At 43.4% G+C, this 14,984-nt stretch overlaps 1 protein-coding gene across 1 annotated transcript in view; it reads right to left on the bottom strand.

Annotated features, from left to right (window-relative positions):
* The window catches only part of IQGAP1 (IQ motif containing GTPase activating protein 1), a 188,812-nt gene that overhangs the window by 85,293 nt on the left and 88,535 nt on the right, over nucleotides 1–14,984 (bottom strand). The window contains exons 3-5 of the mRNA XM_069766114.1: nucleotides 933–1,089; nucleotides 194–271; nucleotides 28–104 (exon numbers count right to left, since the gene is read on the bottom strand). Coding sequence (XP_069622215.1) covers nucleotides 28–104; nucleotides 194–271; nucleotides 933–1,089 — 312 coding nt within the window. The remainder of the gene's footprint in view (nucleotides 1–27; nucleotides 105–193; nucleotides 272–932; nucleotides 1,090–14,984) is intronic.

Consider the following 14,984-nt stretch of genomic DNA (forward strand, 5'->3'; position numbering starts at 1 on the left):
AAACGCACAGGGTTAAAAATCCTTTACCTTAAAGCATGGATGCAATATATACAACGGGGCATATTCTTCCTATCGTAGATGTCTGTGGTCTCGGGGTAAAAAATCTGAAAAAGTAGTGTGGAGAGGATCAATGAAAAGACTGTGCAAAAGACACTTGGAAGACAATTACATGGAGTATATGGGATACACCTACCTTTGGGAGGCCAATCTCCGTCATTGCATTAAGCCACTGAATGACATTGTCCGTGTGTCTGAAGTGCAGACCGGTGGCCTAAAAGAGAAGAAGCACACAGATACACAACTGATAATTAGCAGCAGGTTCTATGAGGAGATGCCATATCACAGAGGAGGTCTCTTTCCTTGGATTCCCCTCTACAAGCAGCCCCTCTCACTTAGGTAAACCAATTCTGCTCTGAATGACAACATATAACACTTAGCGGATTCCTCACAACTCTGCAAGTGTAGTGTGGCCCCAGTCAGGTAATTGGGGCCGTGCTACACCCCCACCACTGTCCCAGGGCCGGCAGATTATGACCACGGCTTTGCAGGGAAAATGTACAATGTACATAATCAGAGCTGTGGCCCTTTGTTATCGAGATCAGTGGTGAACTCACTGGATTGATCATACCCTAGCAAGGAGTCATCACTTTATAAGATGTCCCTTTAAGAAGAATAATATATATTTTGTAACCTTTATATTTTGACATTTCATGTGCCACTTGCAGTAATGTGATTCACGCATGTCTAAGAAGCTCATCACATATTAAAGGGAACCTGTCATTAGATTCATGCTGCCCGAACCACAGCCATCATGAATTAGAGTAGCAGCATAAATGACAGGTTCCCTTTAATAAACATTCACTATCAGTATGGTATAAAGCTACATCTACTGGGACATTGTCGTCCATAATGGTGTACCAGTAGCGGCTTACATTGTATCTGGTCTGCTCCCGATCATAGATTTTCTTCAGAGAAACCACTTTTGGACTGAAGAAGTTTCCAAGTTTTGCCAAGTAGACTCCATTCCTCAGCCCTTCCTCCAGCTCTGTAGTAGGGGGCAGATCTTCCATTAGGCAGGCTTCCATCCATCTGTAAAAATCATACCATGGATTAAAATGTAAATTCAGAAAATCATTTAATAAGTACACCTAGACAGTACACTTTCTCTGGGGTCTACACAGAGTATATTGTGATGGATTCTTCTCTGAGATCCTATGCTTGTACGCAATTAATTACTTTAATAGCAACGCCGTAATAAGGAAAACTACAAAGGCCAGCAGTGACCACGCTAAAAGGGAGAGCAACCATGGGGAGATCAATCGCCCACACATGCTCTTACAGCAGAATACAGATTGTGGCAGAAGAGTAGCTGTCATGATGTAGAGATGGCCATAACCAGACCACCATAGCCCTCAGAATAAGGATATTTTCCCATGATAGGCAATTATCTTTTATCTGAAAAATTAATTGATAAATGTCTGATTGCGAGGGGTTCAACTGCAAATCCCAAGCAAACACTAGGCCGAACCCTGGAGTAATTCAATGAGGAGGAGGTTGAATGAGAAGACAGCCAAGCATGCGCCCTGGGGACATTGCGTTAGCGCAATCCGTTAGCGTATCCGCTAAACAAATTGCACTAACGCAATGTGAACCTAGCCTTAACGCTGCAAGCAGCGTTCAAGGTCCGTCCGAAACTAACGGCACATCGCAGACGCATGCCAAAAATGGCATACGTTTGAGATGCGTTAGCTATCCGTTAGCACATTGCAGTCAATGGGTGCGCTAACGGATCCGTTACATAGCGTTAATTGCGCCATGTAACGGAGTCTGTTAGCGGACACCCACTAACGCAATGTGAACCTAGCCTAAGGAGTCAGTGTGTGCTCAGTCGAGCCTCGTTGTCTGGAGGCTGGCAGCAAGACTTAAGCCCTGACAGATCCACTGAACATAGTGGCAAACATTATGTAGGTCCAGCCGAAAAAGGAGACCTGAATTGGAGATGATCTGCAGTACCCAGCAGCGGCCACTACAGAGGGACAGAGTTGTGGCGTCTGCTCCAGATACTGTTACATCCAGCCACTACCGGAGCTAGTAACAGATAATCATTGGGGGATGCCAGTGTTGATCCCCGACAGATTTGATTTTAATGTCCTAGCATAGACACAGGTCATCAATATCATAGTAACACCTGCAAGGAGTTTGCATGTTCTCCCCAGGTTTGCGCGGGTTTCCTCCCACACTCCAAAGACATACTGATTGGGAACTTAGATTGTGAGTCCCAGTGGGGACAGTGATGTTGATGTCTGTAAAGTGCTGTGGAATACGACGGGACTATGTAAGCGAGTAAAATGAAAAAATAACTACACGGTAGTGGAAAACCCCTTTAAATGTTTTATGTAAAACGATTTTGCTTCCACATATAAAACTTTCATCACCGGCATTTCTAGGGATCTATATTTAACTTTCAAGGCTTTTTCTAGCCGTTATCTAAAGTGAGTGAGAATGTGACATTCATAGCGTGACTCTGAAGGTGCAGCACCTTTCAATAGGAAACTTTGCATTTGCTCGAAAAATGAAAAACTGCATAAATGGCAACTACTAAAAATAGTTTTTTGTTGCTTTTTTTTACCAAGTGAAAGCATCCTGATATTGACAATCCGTAGTGGATTTCTTATTTCTTGTTACTAGTTTTATGTTAAGAAACTTTGTGAAAAAGAGCTGACCATCCTGTATGCTCTACATTACTATTGCAGGACTGGGCAAAACCCAGACAAACCTGCAGCAGAATATCGCATCTTGCTTATTAGTCCAGTCACCGCCGATGTGCTGTAGAATTGCAGTCTGGACGCAGAACTGTTAATCTGCAGCAATTTTTGGTATAATGCATGCAAAAACCCCATCCAAATGTCATAGAAAACAGGGACAGAGACCCTGATTCCAACTATGCAACATTCACTAGGATGCATGCTGTAATTTGATAAAAATGCCTATTTTATCTGCTGCAGATCTAGCAGTTTTCTGAATGCTGAGTGGTATAACCTCGCTCACACCACTGATTGTCAGATTTCTGTGTACACCGCGCATAGGCAGAAATCAGAGGTGGAGGAAGAAATGTTATACAGAGCTCATGAATATGGGGGACTATATGGCAGCAGGTTTACCAGTCGTCTAATGGAAAAAAAGTGATTTTACCAGCAGATCAAAGCTACAGCAAGCAACCAAGTAAGTGGAACATTGGTGACTTTTTTCTTTACCTGTGTTATTTATATAAAGATAAAAAAAAAAAAAAAAACAACACACCATGTGTGTTCTTTCAGCTATCCCCCCCCCCCCCCCCACCAATTAAAGGGAATCTTTCGCCACATTTTTACCACGTAATCTGAGAGTAGTACAGTGTAGAGACACACCCTGATTCCAGTGATGAATCACTTATTGGGCTGCTTACTGTAATTTTAATAAAATCACAGTTTTAATCAGCAAGAGATTATATCACTATAAATAAATAAGTCTGTGGCCAGGTAGTCACGCACATTGATGAGCTCTGTATAACTCCATCATTGCCATTCGTGGTCCATAGAGGGCAGCGTATAAGACAACGCAGAAGATCTGCTTTCCATCACTGAAATAATGGGTAAATGTGCGAGTTCTGGGCCAATTACTTACACACAATGATCAGTCCTGTGCCAGGAATAAAAGCTTCAGCAGAAGGACAATTCCAGGCAGATGAATAATATATTGCTAGAACTCTTGTGGCCACAACATCCAAAATAACAAATGTCACAGAATATGACGCATCTGCTCCTACAGACTCTGGCATCATGCTGGCAACTCATAAGTGAGTCAGCTACACAGAAAAATATGCCAGAGGGGCATTTCTATAAGGCCTCGTGCACACATTCGCCATTTGGTTTGTTTTCTACCTCAGTATTTATAAGCCAAAATCAGGAGAGGAAAAGTATAACAGAAACACGTCACCACTTCTGTATTTATCACCCACTCCTGGTTTTGGCTTACAAATACTGAGGTAAAAAACTGACCAAATACTGAACGTTTGAACGTGACCTTACAGATCAATTTTCCTACAACAGTTTCACTATTTTTCTGAGGCCACGTTCACATATTCAGTATTTGGTCAGTATTTCTTATCAGTATCTGTAAGCCAAAACCAGGAGTGGGTGATAAACACAGAAGTGGTGCATATGTTTCTATTACACTTTTCATCTGATTGTTCCTCTCCTGGTTTTGGCTTACAAATACTGAGGTAAAAAACTCAAAAACACTCAACGTGTGGAAGAGTCCTCACAACGACTAAAGATTTGACACATTCTTAGGCCTCTTCACATATCCGTATCTCGGGTACATGTGGTGACAGTTTTCACACGTAACTGAGACACATACACACATAGACCCATTTCCAGAGAATGGGTCTGTGCACATGTCAGTGTGTTTCCACGGACGACGTGTCAATGGGCAAAATACACTGGCATAGCCATTGTTTTTTTTTTTGTTTGTTTTTTTTAACAGAAGCAAGGGCCTCAAAAGGCCTGCACACGTGCACAGTGATGACATCCATGTGCCACCTCAGTAGCACACATACACATGCATGGGAAGCAGTGGTACTGTTAGCGCTGTTCCCCAGCACCGGGTGCTGATGACGGCTCTCATCATTCTCCCCTGCTCTGTCGGCGATCAGTGCCAGCAGAGGAGAATGTTGAGCGTTCAACTGATAACAAGAGCAGGAGGCAGCTGATGGGACTACTACTCCCATCAGCCTACACCAACTGCCACTATTAACAGTGAGCGCAGGCGGTGGCTGATGGGACTACTACTCCCATCAGCCTACACCTGCTGCAGCTACTAACGGTGAGAGCAGGCGGTGGCTGATGGGAGTATTTGTCAGTCTGTGCTCTAGTTAAATAAAAAAGAAACGGAGTGGGTTCCCCTTTATTTTTGCAGGCTGCAACCCTAAGCTGTCAGCGTTAGCATGGCTATCAAGAATAGAGGGGTCCCACCACTGTTGTTTTTTTATTTAAATAATTTAAAAACACTGTGAGAGTTCCCCTCCATTTTTGACGACCAGCCTTGCTAAAGCAGACAGCTGGTATTCTCAGGCTGGTATGGTGCCATGGATATTAAACCCCCCAGCCTAAAACTGGCAGCTAAGCTTTACCACTTTCTGTGGTCTTCAAGGTCGCCACATCATCAGTGCTTGGTGTGGAGGGGCGAGCAGACCAACATACGGTATTTCAAAAGCAAGGCCAGCCCCTTGTCTGCCATGGTCGATGCATGGACAGAGAAGGGACCAGATTAGTTATGGAAATGAGCCAGTCAGCCCACCCCTCTACACACAGTGGTAGTCACCAGGCCTAGAGGGGATAGAAGAAAGTACAGCCGCTGATAATAGAAGTATACGAAGAAATTGCATAACTTACTATTTTAACCAGTTCAAGACCGGACCATTTAATCTCATTCTTGGCCAGGACCATATTTGGGGATTTTTTCATACATGCCGTTTAAAGAGCTGTAAAAAGAGATTTTGGGGCGGCTCTCAGAGAACACAGGAGCATCGGGCAAGATAACTGCCGGTTGAACCATCATGTGGCTGGCAGCCATCTACAGGGTAGAACATGTTTTCGTCACAGGAAACCCTTTTAAAGAGAACCGGATTCATATTGCCCAATCCGGACAGCATGAATCAGAGCCTTGTCGCAAATTTACAGCCAGGTATATTTTGCTCTGAAACTTTCAGGAGCTGGCCAGGGACTATAGTGTGTGGCCTGACTTGCCAACTCAGCACATGACCAGCTGCACCTGACGCTGCAGGTGATTGACCGGTCTCTCACTATGAGGGAGACCCATCATGCACCTCTACTAGAACGGCTTGGGCAGCATGAACCAACATACAGGTTCCCTTTAAAGGGAATCTGTTACCAGGTATTTGCTACTCATCTGACGAAACATAATGTAAGGACATAGACCCTGATACCAACAATGTGTCACTAAGGCTACTTTCACACTAGCGTCGGAATCTCCCCGTCGCAATGCGTCGGGCAGAGATTCCGACGCTAGCGTTTAACGCACTGCACAACGGAGGCAGCGGATGCATTTCTCCGGCGCATCCGCTGCCCCATTGTGAGGTGCGGGGAGGTGGGGGCGGAGTTCCGGCCGCACATGCTTGGTCGGAAAAAGCGGTCCGTCAGGAGGAAAAAACGTTACATGTAGCGTTTTTTGCTCCCGACGGTCCGCCAAAGCACGGCGCATCCATCGCACGTCAATCGTCACGTATTGTCGTCAATACAAGTCTATGGGGAAAAAACGCATCCTGCAAGCACTTTTGCAGGATGCGTTTTTTCTGCAAAACGACGCATTGTGACGGATTGCAGTTAACGCTAGTGTGAAAGTAGCCATACTGAGCTGCTTGCTTTATCTGCTGCAGTTCTCCGAGTTCTCTGAATGCGGAGCTCTGGATATCCCCACCCACATCAGTGATAGGCAGCTTTCAGCCTATGCACAGCTTAAACAGAAAGCAGCCAATCAGTGGTGGGGGTGGGCTCATGAATATAAAGGACTACATGGCAGCAGGCTTACTAGCACTTATCTCCTGCTGATAAAACAGTGACTTCCTCTAAACTACAGCATGCAGCCCACTAAGTGACACATTGCTGGAATCAGGGTCTCTTTTCCTACATTATGCTACTCTCAGATTAGCTTAAAACAAACTTGGTGACAGATTTCCTTTTAAGCTTGCAATAGAATATTTTAGGATTCTGGAACTTCTTCTGGAAGATTGAATAGCGTTTCAGTTTAGAAGAAAATAAGAGACGCCACATAATGTATGTGAATAATGCCGTAACATTTGGCTCCTCATTAACTTGATGACTTCTTGTAGTCATCTTTCTATTCAGAGACCATTCACCCAGGGGTGTTTTCCTGCCCAGCACTTCTGAAAAAGACAGTGCAGAAAAACACATTTTCAGCAGATGTTGCTGTGGAAACCAGCCGTTGTGTAGACTGGGCCTCTGCCAAGAGCAGATTCTTGGTCTGAAGGGGGATGAGAGCACAGCGATGCTGCCATCTCGGGAACGGTAGACCGCCAAATCATTGACATGGAAAAGCGATCTGATATTGAAGTGTTTCTCACAGGAATGGACTGTGGAAGCCCCGCATAGCCTGTTATTACTGCGGCCCTGAGCATTAGCGGAGGCGCTGTATCCTGCCACCAAGGCTGCCACTGCTCATTATATACAGATATTCAAATATGGACAGAAGAGGGGAAATACGTCACATTATGGAAAGTACAGATGTTTTCATACGTTCTGTAACAGGATAGTAACAGACCAAGACAGAAGTCACAGTCTGAAAGAACGATAGATGAGAAATAAAGAGTTTGTCACCAGCCAGATGTTGAGCGCAGGATTATAACACTATATTAGGGAATAGCTATTTGCCCAGATCAGTCGTAAACTGGGATCAGTGAACCCATCTTGTATTTTACTTCAAACATCTGTAATTTTCTGCGATAACTTTCCAAGTCTAAAGCGTTTAAGGGAATCTGTCAGCAGCTTTTTTGCTATGTAATCTGAGAACAGCACGAGGAAGAGAGCCTGATTGGTCACTTACTGGGCTCTGTTTTAGGTCACATGATCCCTGTAGCCAATCAGTGGCTTCTTATCTATCACTTTCTTTGGATGAAACTACCACTTGGGAGAAGTGAGAGCTGCAAGTCCCAGGAGAGGCGGCACCGACGCGCGCTCCGGAGGCGTGTATAACCACTAATATTTTACATAGGAGAACTATGGCGATTAAGAAGAAGTCCAAATAGCAAACAACCCCTTCAAAGCTACGGGATTTCAGGGGGAAAGTATACCAGACTGCAATTGTGCCTCTGATCTGGGCAGCAAGATTCAGGTGACAGGTTCCATTTATTGGAAATCCGCCCCTAAACCAGAACCACACCTTATTATATGAACTATAACGGTTCTTACCTGCCTCACCCAATATAACCAAATCATAGAAATTTTTATAAAATACTGTGCACTGTAAGTGAATTACTACAGAATAGCCATCTGTCCGCTGTGTAGATTACGAACAGTGTCCCAGTTAAAGTGCCATTTAGAATGTACAGTCATGGCCAAAAGTATTGACCCCCCTGCAATTCTGTCAGTTAATACTCATTTTCTTATTGAAAATGATTGCAAACACAAATTCTTTGGTATTATTATCTTCATTTAATTTGTCTTAAATGAAAAAACACAAAATAGAATGAAGCAAAAAGCAAAACATTGATCATTTCACACAAAACACCAAAAATGGGCCAGACAAAAGTATTGGCACCCTCAGCCTAATACTTGGTTGCACACCCTTTAGCCAAAATAACTGCGACCAACCGCTTCCGGTAACCATCAATGAGTTTCTTATAAAGCTCTGCTGGAATTTTAGACCATTCTTATTTGGCAAACTGCTCCAGGTCCCTGATATTTGAAGGCTGCCTTCTCCAAACTGCCATTTTTAGATCTCTCCACAGGTGTTCTATGGGATTCAGGTCTGGACTCATTGCTGGCCACCTTAGAAGTCTCCAGTGCTTTCTCTCAAACCATTTTCTAGTGCTTTTTCAAGTGTGTTTTGGGTCATTGTCCTGCTGGAAGACCCATGACCTCTGAGGGAGACGCAGCTTTCTCACACTGGGCCCTACATTATGCTGCAAAATTTGTTGGTAGTCTTCAGACTTCATAATGCCATGCACACGGTCAAGCAGACCAGTGCCAGAGGCAGCAAAGCAACCCCAAAACATCAGGGAACCTCCGCCATGTTTGACTGTAGGGACCGTGTTCTTTTCTTTGAATGCCTCTTTTTTTCTCCTGTAAACTCTATGTTGATGCCTTTGCCTAAAAAGCTCTACTTTTGTCTCATCTGACCAGAGAACATTCTTCCAAAACGTTTTAGGCTTTTTCAGGTAAGTTTTGGAAGTCCCTTTTCATTCAGATGCCGACGGATAGTACGGGTTGACACTGTTGTACCCTTGGACTGCATGGCAGCTTGAACTTGTTTGGATGTTAGTCGAGGTTCTTTATCCAATATCCGCACAATCATGCGTTGAAATCTCTTTTCAATTTTTCTTTTCCGTCCACATCTAGGGAAATTAGCCACAGTGCCATGGGCTTTAAACTTCTTGATGACACTGTGCACGGTAGACACAGGAACATTCAGGTCTTTGGAGATGGACTTGTAGCCTTGAGATTGCTCATGCTTCCTCACAATTTGTTTTCTCAAGTCCTCAGACAGTTCTTTGGTCTTCTTTCTTTTCTCCATGCTCAATGTGGTACACACAAGGACACAGGACAGAGGTTGAGTCAACTTTAATCCATGTCAACTGGCTGCAAGTGTGATTTAGTTATTGACAACACCTGTTAGGTGCCACAGGTAAGTTACAGGTGCTGTTAATTACACAAATTAGAGAAGCATCACATGATTTTTTGAACAGTGCCAATACTTTTGTCCACCACCTTTTTATGTTTGGTGTGGAATTATATCCAATTTGGCTTTAGGACAATTCTTTTTGTGTTTTTTCATTTAAGACAAATTAAATGAAGATAATAATACCAAATAATTTGTGTTTGCAATCATTTTCAGGAAGAAACTGAGTATTATCTGACAGAATTGCAGGGGTGTCAATACTTTTGGCCATGACTGTACTGTGAAACGTGCAACAATTATAACATAAAAACAATGTAGGGATCTTGTTTTTGTTTGTAAAACGAATAAATAAGGTATTTGTAGCATAATGGGTTCACATGTCAGGTATTTAGTGTAGATTTTCCACACAAAATCCACTGCACTTTCCAGTATCTGAAAAGGGGATGAATTAACTTAATCTTATCTACATTCTGAGGGGGGGGGGGGGGGGGGTTATTTTGCATAATCTGCAGGAATTAGCTTTCATTGCATTTTTAAAACATTTCATTTTTTTTTCTTTTGCTGAACTGGCCCTTTTAAGAGTGGATTTTATCCACTCAATCCAGGAGGGACCATATCTGTCAGCTGCTGAAGAAAACCAGCAGAACGTGGTAAACAGGTGGTGGAGCTGAAAGCTCAATAGTCCTGTCTACGTGGATGGACACGTGGTAGAAGGAAAGCAGGTTACCTTCCTGCCTAACATTTTAACATTCACAACATCACAATACAACTTGTCAAGCTTACAGGTCAAGCATATCTAGCCAAGCCATGTGGACGTCATGCCCATGGTGGAATAGTCAGAAATAGACTGAACATCTGATCTGTTCTTCTCCATTCCAAAACCCTGTTGTGAACCATGATCACAGACCAAAGAGAAAGTTGTCCTCTAGTCTGGAATGGAATGTGAAAAAAAAGGAGAGTTATCTGAACTTAATCTTGTCCTAAAGGCTACAAGACATTTGTAGACATAGATATGTCTTACTGGAGATAGGAAAGACCAGAAGACACAACAGGTCAGACCTGTTCTACACCAAACACTTTAGTCACACAACCTCCCAAACCACAAGTGAGACCACAGAAGGCTTGTAATATTCAGTTATGGAAACATCTGGTGGACGTAGTAGGACACACCTGGTGGACGCAGTAGGACACACCTGGTGGACGCAGTAGGACACACCTGGTGGACGCAGTAGGACACACCTGATAGATGCAGTAGGACACACCTGGTGGACGCAGTAGGACACACCTGGTGGACGCAGTAGGACACCCCTGGTGGATGCAGTAGGACACCCCTGGTGGATGCAGTAGGACCCACCTAGAGGATGCAGTAGGACACCCCTGGTGGACGCAGTAAGACACACCTGGTGGATGCAGTAGGACACACCTGGTGGATGCAGTAGGACACACCTGGTGGATGCAGTAGGACCCACCTGGTGGATGCAGTAGGACCCACCTGGTGGATGCAGTAGGACACATCTGGTGGATACAATAGCACATATCTGGTGGATGCAGTAGGACACACCTAGTGGATGCAGTAGGACACACTGGTGGATGCAGTAGGACTCATCTGATGTTTGCAGTAGGACACACCTGGTGGACGCAGTAGGACACACCTGGTGAATGCCGTAGGACACATCTGGTGAATGCAGTAGGACACATCTGGTGAATGCAATAGGACACATCTGGTGAATGCAATAGGACACATCTGGTGAATGCAGTAGCACATATCTGGTGGATGCAGTAGGACACACCTAGTGGATGCAGTAGGACACACTGGTGGATGCAGTAGGACTCATCTGATGTTTGCAGTAAGACACACCTGGTGGACGCAGTAGGACACACCTGGTGAATGCCGTAGGAGACACCTGGTGAATGCAGTAGGACACATCTGGTGGATACAGTAGCACATATCTGGTGGATGCAGTAGGACACTGCCATTGATAGACCCCACCAGGATAGTCCTGCTGATTGCAACCTGAGGTTCACTGATATGGGAGACAGAAAGCTAACCAGTAATGGTAATTTTCAAGGGCTCCAGGCAACAACATAGCTTCTGTAACAACATTCCCTAACTTGTCCTTAGCTGGGGCCACAATGCACAGCTGGGGATGAAGACCTCAGACCCAGGTCACATAACATTTATTATCTCCGCCAACTGCATGTGCTTGAATATCAACTAGTCAAATCAGGGGTCCCCAACTCCAGGCCTCGAGGGCCGCCAACAGTGCAGGTTTTCAGGATTTCTTTAGTATTGCATCGGTGGTAATGTGATCATCTGCACAGGTGATGATTCCAACCCCTGTGCAATACTAAGGAAATCCTGAAAACCTGCACTGTTGGCGGCCCTCGAGGCCTGGAGTTGGGGACCACTGAGTCAAATAGTGAAAAGAACATACGTTTGACCATTTTTGTCCTCCTTTAAGTTAGAATGCAATAAAAAAAAAAAGTTACGACAATCTCCTCTTATTTTATTGTTTAAGAGTAAACTAAAAAGAAAAAATGAAGAGAATACATTTTTTTCTTACATCACAAATATGCTATGTACGCAATGCTTTGTGCTTGTTGGCGTTAATACATTTCATTTTTGGTGTAAGACAAGAAAAAAAAGAAGATGTAACAAACAGTATGGGACATTAAAATACATAACGTGAGCACCTCTATATGCTGTAGGGATTCACGCTCTCTGGTTGGCATTAGGCCACGTTCACACAGGCAACAAAGTTTTGGTCCAAAGTTTTTTTTAAACTTGAATGTGCGATTGTCATCCATGAGTCCACTATTTTTTACTTTTTTTTGCAGATACTCAACCCATAAAATAACACTTACATGTCATCAGCCCCATAATCTAAAATGGGTACATATTCTTTCCATGAAGACGCATACATGAATCACGGACGTCTGAACGAGGCCTTACACTTTTGGTGCAGCCGAAAGCGAGATGTGAACAAAGCCCCACGCAGGCATGATTTATCCATTACTGGTGGACCCCGAGGCATGGACGTGAAGACATGAAGCTCAGTATGCCTTGAACTGGTTGACACGTCATGAATTTAAAGAAGCCATTCTGGTCAGCCACAGATACTGGAATAGATAGGACTGTCCATCAGACACACGATGACCTTTTATTTCCTTTACAACTTCCGAGACAGACTGTGCATATATCAGGAAGTATTTGGAGATGTGTAGAGACCGGAGGTCGCTGTGGGGAAGCCTGGGTCATGATCTCTACATCCTCATGGGATCCCACCGGGAAGTAGATAAATAGATATGGAGAGATAACGGCCATAAATCAGTCATCCGTTTCATGCTATAATAACTTAGCCATGCTTTTTTTTTACATATTCTCACAACGCATCAATAAGAAAAGACATGTCCAGAGGCATCTTGGCATCTATGACTTAATTTCAACATCTAGCCTCCCATTAAAAAAAGGGGGAAAAAAAAATTAAAGACTGATGTGGGATTTCCAATAAAGCCTGAGACAAGCTTGGGCTGCATAGTTCATTATGAAAAGGGAAAATGCCAGCGAATAAATGAAATCTACGTATTGGCACAGAATCAACTGGCACACCCAGAGGAAATGGATTTTTGACATTATAGGTCAACCCAGAGTAGAAAATAGGAACTACAATCCCTAATTCATAGCGACTGAGTAACAAGGATATACAAATGTCACTGTCATGTTATCAATTAGCAGCAACGTCCTCTCACTTGTCTTTCTATTACTCAACAAATGAGCTGGATCATCACCCAGAAGTCAATGAATAATTGGAAAGGAAGGGGAGTGCACGAGGCCAGGAAGGTAATGCCAGGGCAGAGGGAACAAGTGATTTTCTCCCATTTCTGATCTTTCATCTGTATTTTTGAATGGATCATAAGAACTGACCATGTAGCCCTCATTTATCACTAAGGATAGAGAATATGGAGACTGGAACAGGTTCACACCTATGAAGGGCCCTTCACAAGTCTGTCTCAGGTATATGTTGTGACAGTTTTCACACATACTAAAGACACTTACACACATACACCCATTCAAATCTATGGGTCAGTGTGTTCACAAGGATCATGTGTGTGTGAACCATGTAGACGTGTCTGTTTTTTGCTGGCAGTGATAACACAAGGATGACATCCTTATTTTTCCTAACCAGCTGAGGGAAAGCAGACAGCTGGGGGCTGGTGCCAATATTCTGGGAAAGAGCCAACATACATAAAGGTTCCCAGCATATTAACAGCTGACAGCCCTTTCCCAGCCTATTAACATCAGCCCGCAGCTGTCAGTTTTGCCTTTACTGGGTATTAAAAAGGGTGGATCCTAATAAATAAATTATATGGGGTCCCCCATATTTTTAATAAGAAAAATATACCTAGAAGCAATTGTGCAGCCAGGATCTGATTCATGCTGACCGTGGTTTGGACAGCATGAAATAGCTGTTATTTCCTTTAAAAGTTCAAAATTATTTAACCCCCATAGCAAATTAAATTTATTAGCAAAATGTACATACTTTCAGAGGTTTGCTGTAAACCAAGCAAATGGGCAATTTTAAAACAACTAATATAACAAGTGGTTTCTCTGTCACTTGTAGGGGTCGGTCAAAGAAGTGAAAAAATTGGATGAGTGCAATTCGATTGAAAAATCGGATAGCACTCTGCCCAGTGTTATAGTACGGGGAATTTCAGATCTACGATTTTTTTCTCCTGTCGATTCTGCTTGAGAAAAACGCAGCATGCTGCGAGTGGATCCCAGAATCGGATCACATGCACCCAAACAAGTCTATGAATGGGAGTGAAGCTTCAGACTACACTCGGATGTCATCTGAGTGCAGTCTGATGTGCTCACACAGTCAATGGAGAAGATGGAGAAATTTTGCTCTCCATCTTCCCTGCACTTGTGCTGTGATTCTCTCATAAGAAGATCAGATCATACTAAGGTGACACTAGGATAAAACCGTGAGAGTTTAATCAGAGTCATTAGCATAATCGTCCTGATTCTCTCGCACAAGAGAATATTCACTCGTGTGACCCCGGCCTTACCGACAACTGCAGTGGCAGAATTATTCAATCACTTTCACAACAAGCATCTTTGGTATTTACTACACATAAACCCAGACTCATAATGAACAAAGTGGCCAAAGACAATGTCTCGGCCCCTCTACATGCTACTCCCAATAGAACAGTGTACACACAGGAGAACAACGGGAGTTTTTAGAAAGTATATACCGGTAGTTTATTTAGAAAATTTGTTAAAAACTAACACACATTAAAAGACACCAATGAAAACACCAGAGATACATAAATGTTAGTACACCTATATTTACAACAAAGTTGTTGGCATATCTAGATGTATGAGGAGAAAATCCTTAATCCCCAAATTAACCCCAAAAGAGAACCACAACCTTTTATAAACCAGTCTAAGTGTCCCATACCTAACAATTCTCGCCACTCTGGCTATGGATGTACTAGGAGAGAGCCAGCAGAAAAGGTATGGTACCAAATGAGGGAAAAATGAGGAGTGCCCAAAGGAGCGGCATAAG

This window comes from Ranitomeya imitator, chromosome 4, assembly GCF_032444005.1.
Source record: "Ranitomeya imitator isolate aRanImi1 chromosome 4, aRanImi1.pri, whole genome shotgun sequence".
Lineage (NCBI taxonomy): Eukaryota > Metazoa > Chordata > Amphibia > Anura > Dendrobatidae > Ranitomeya > Ranitomeya imitator.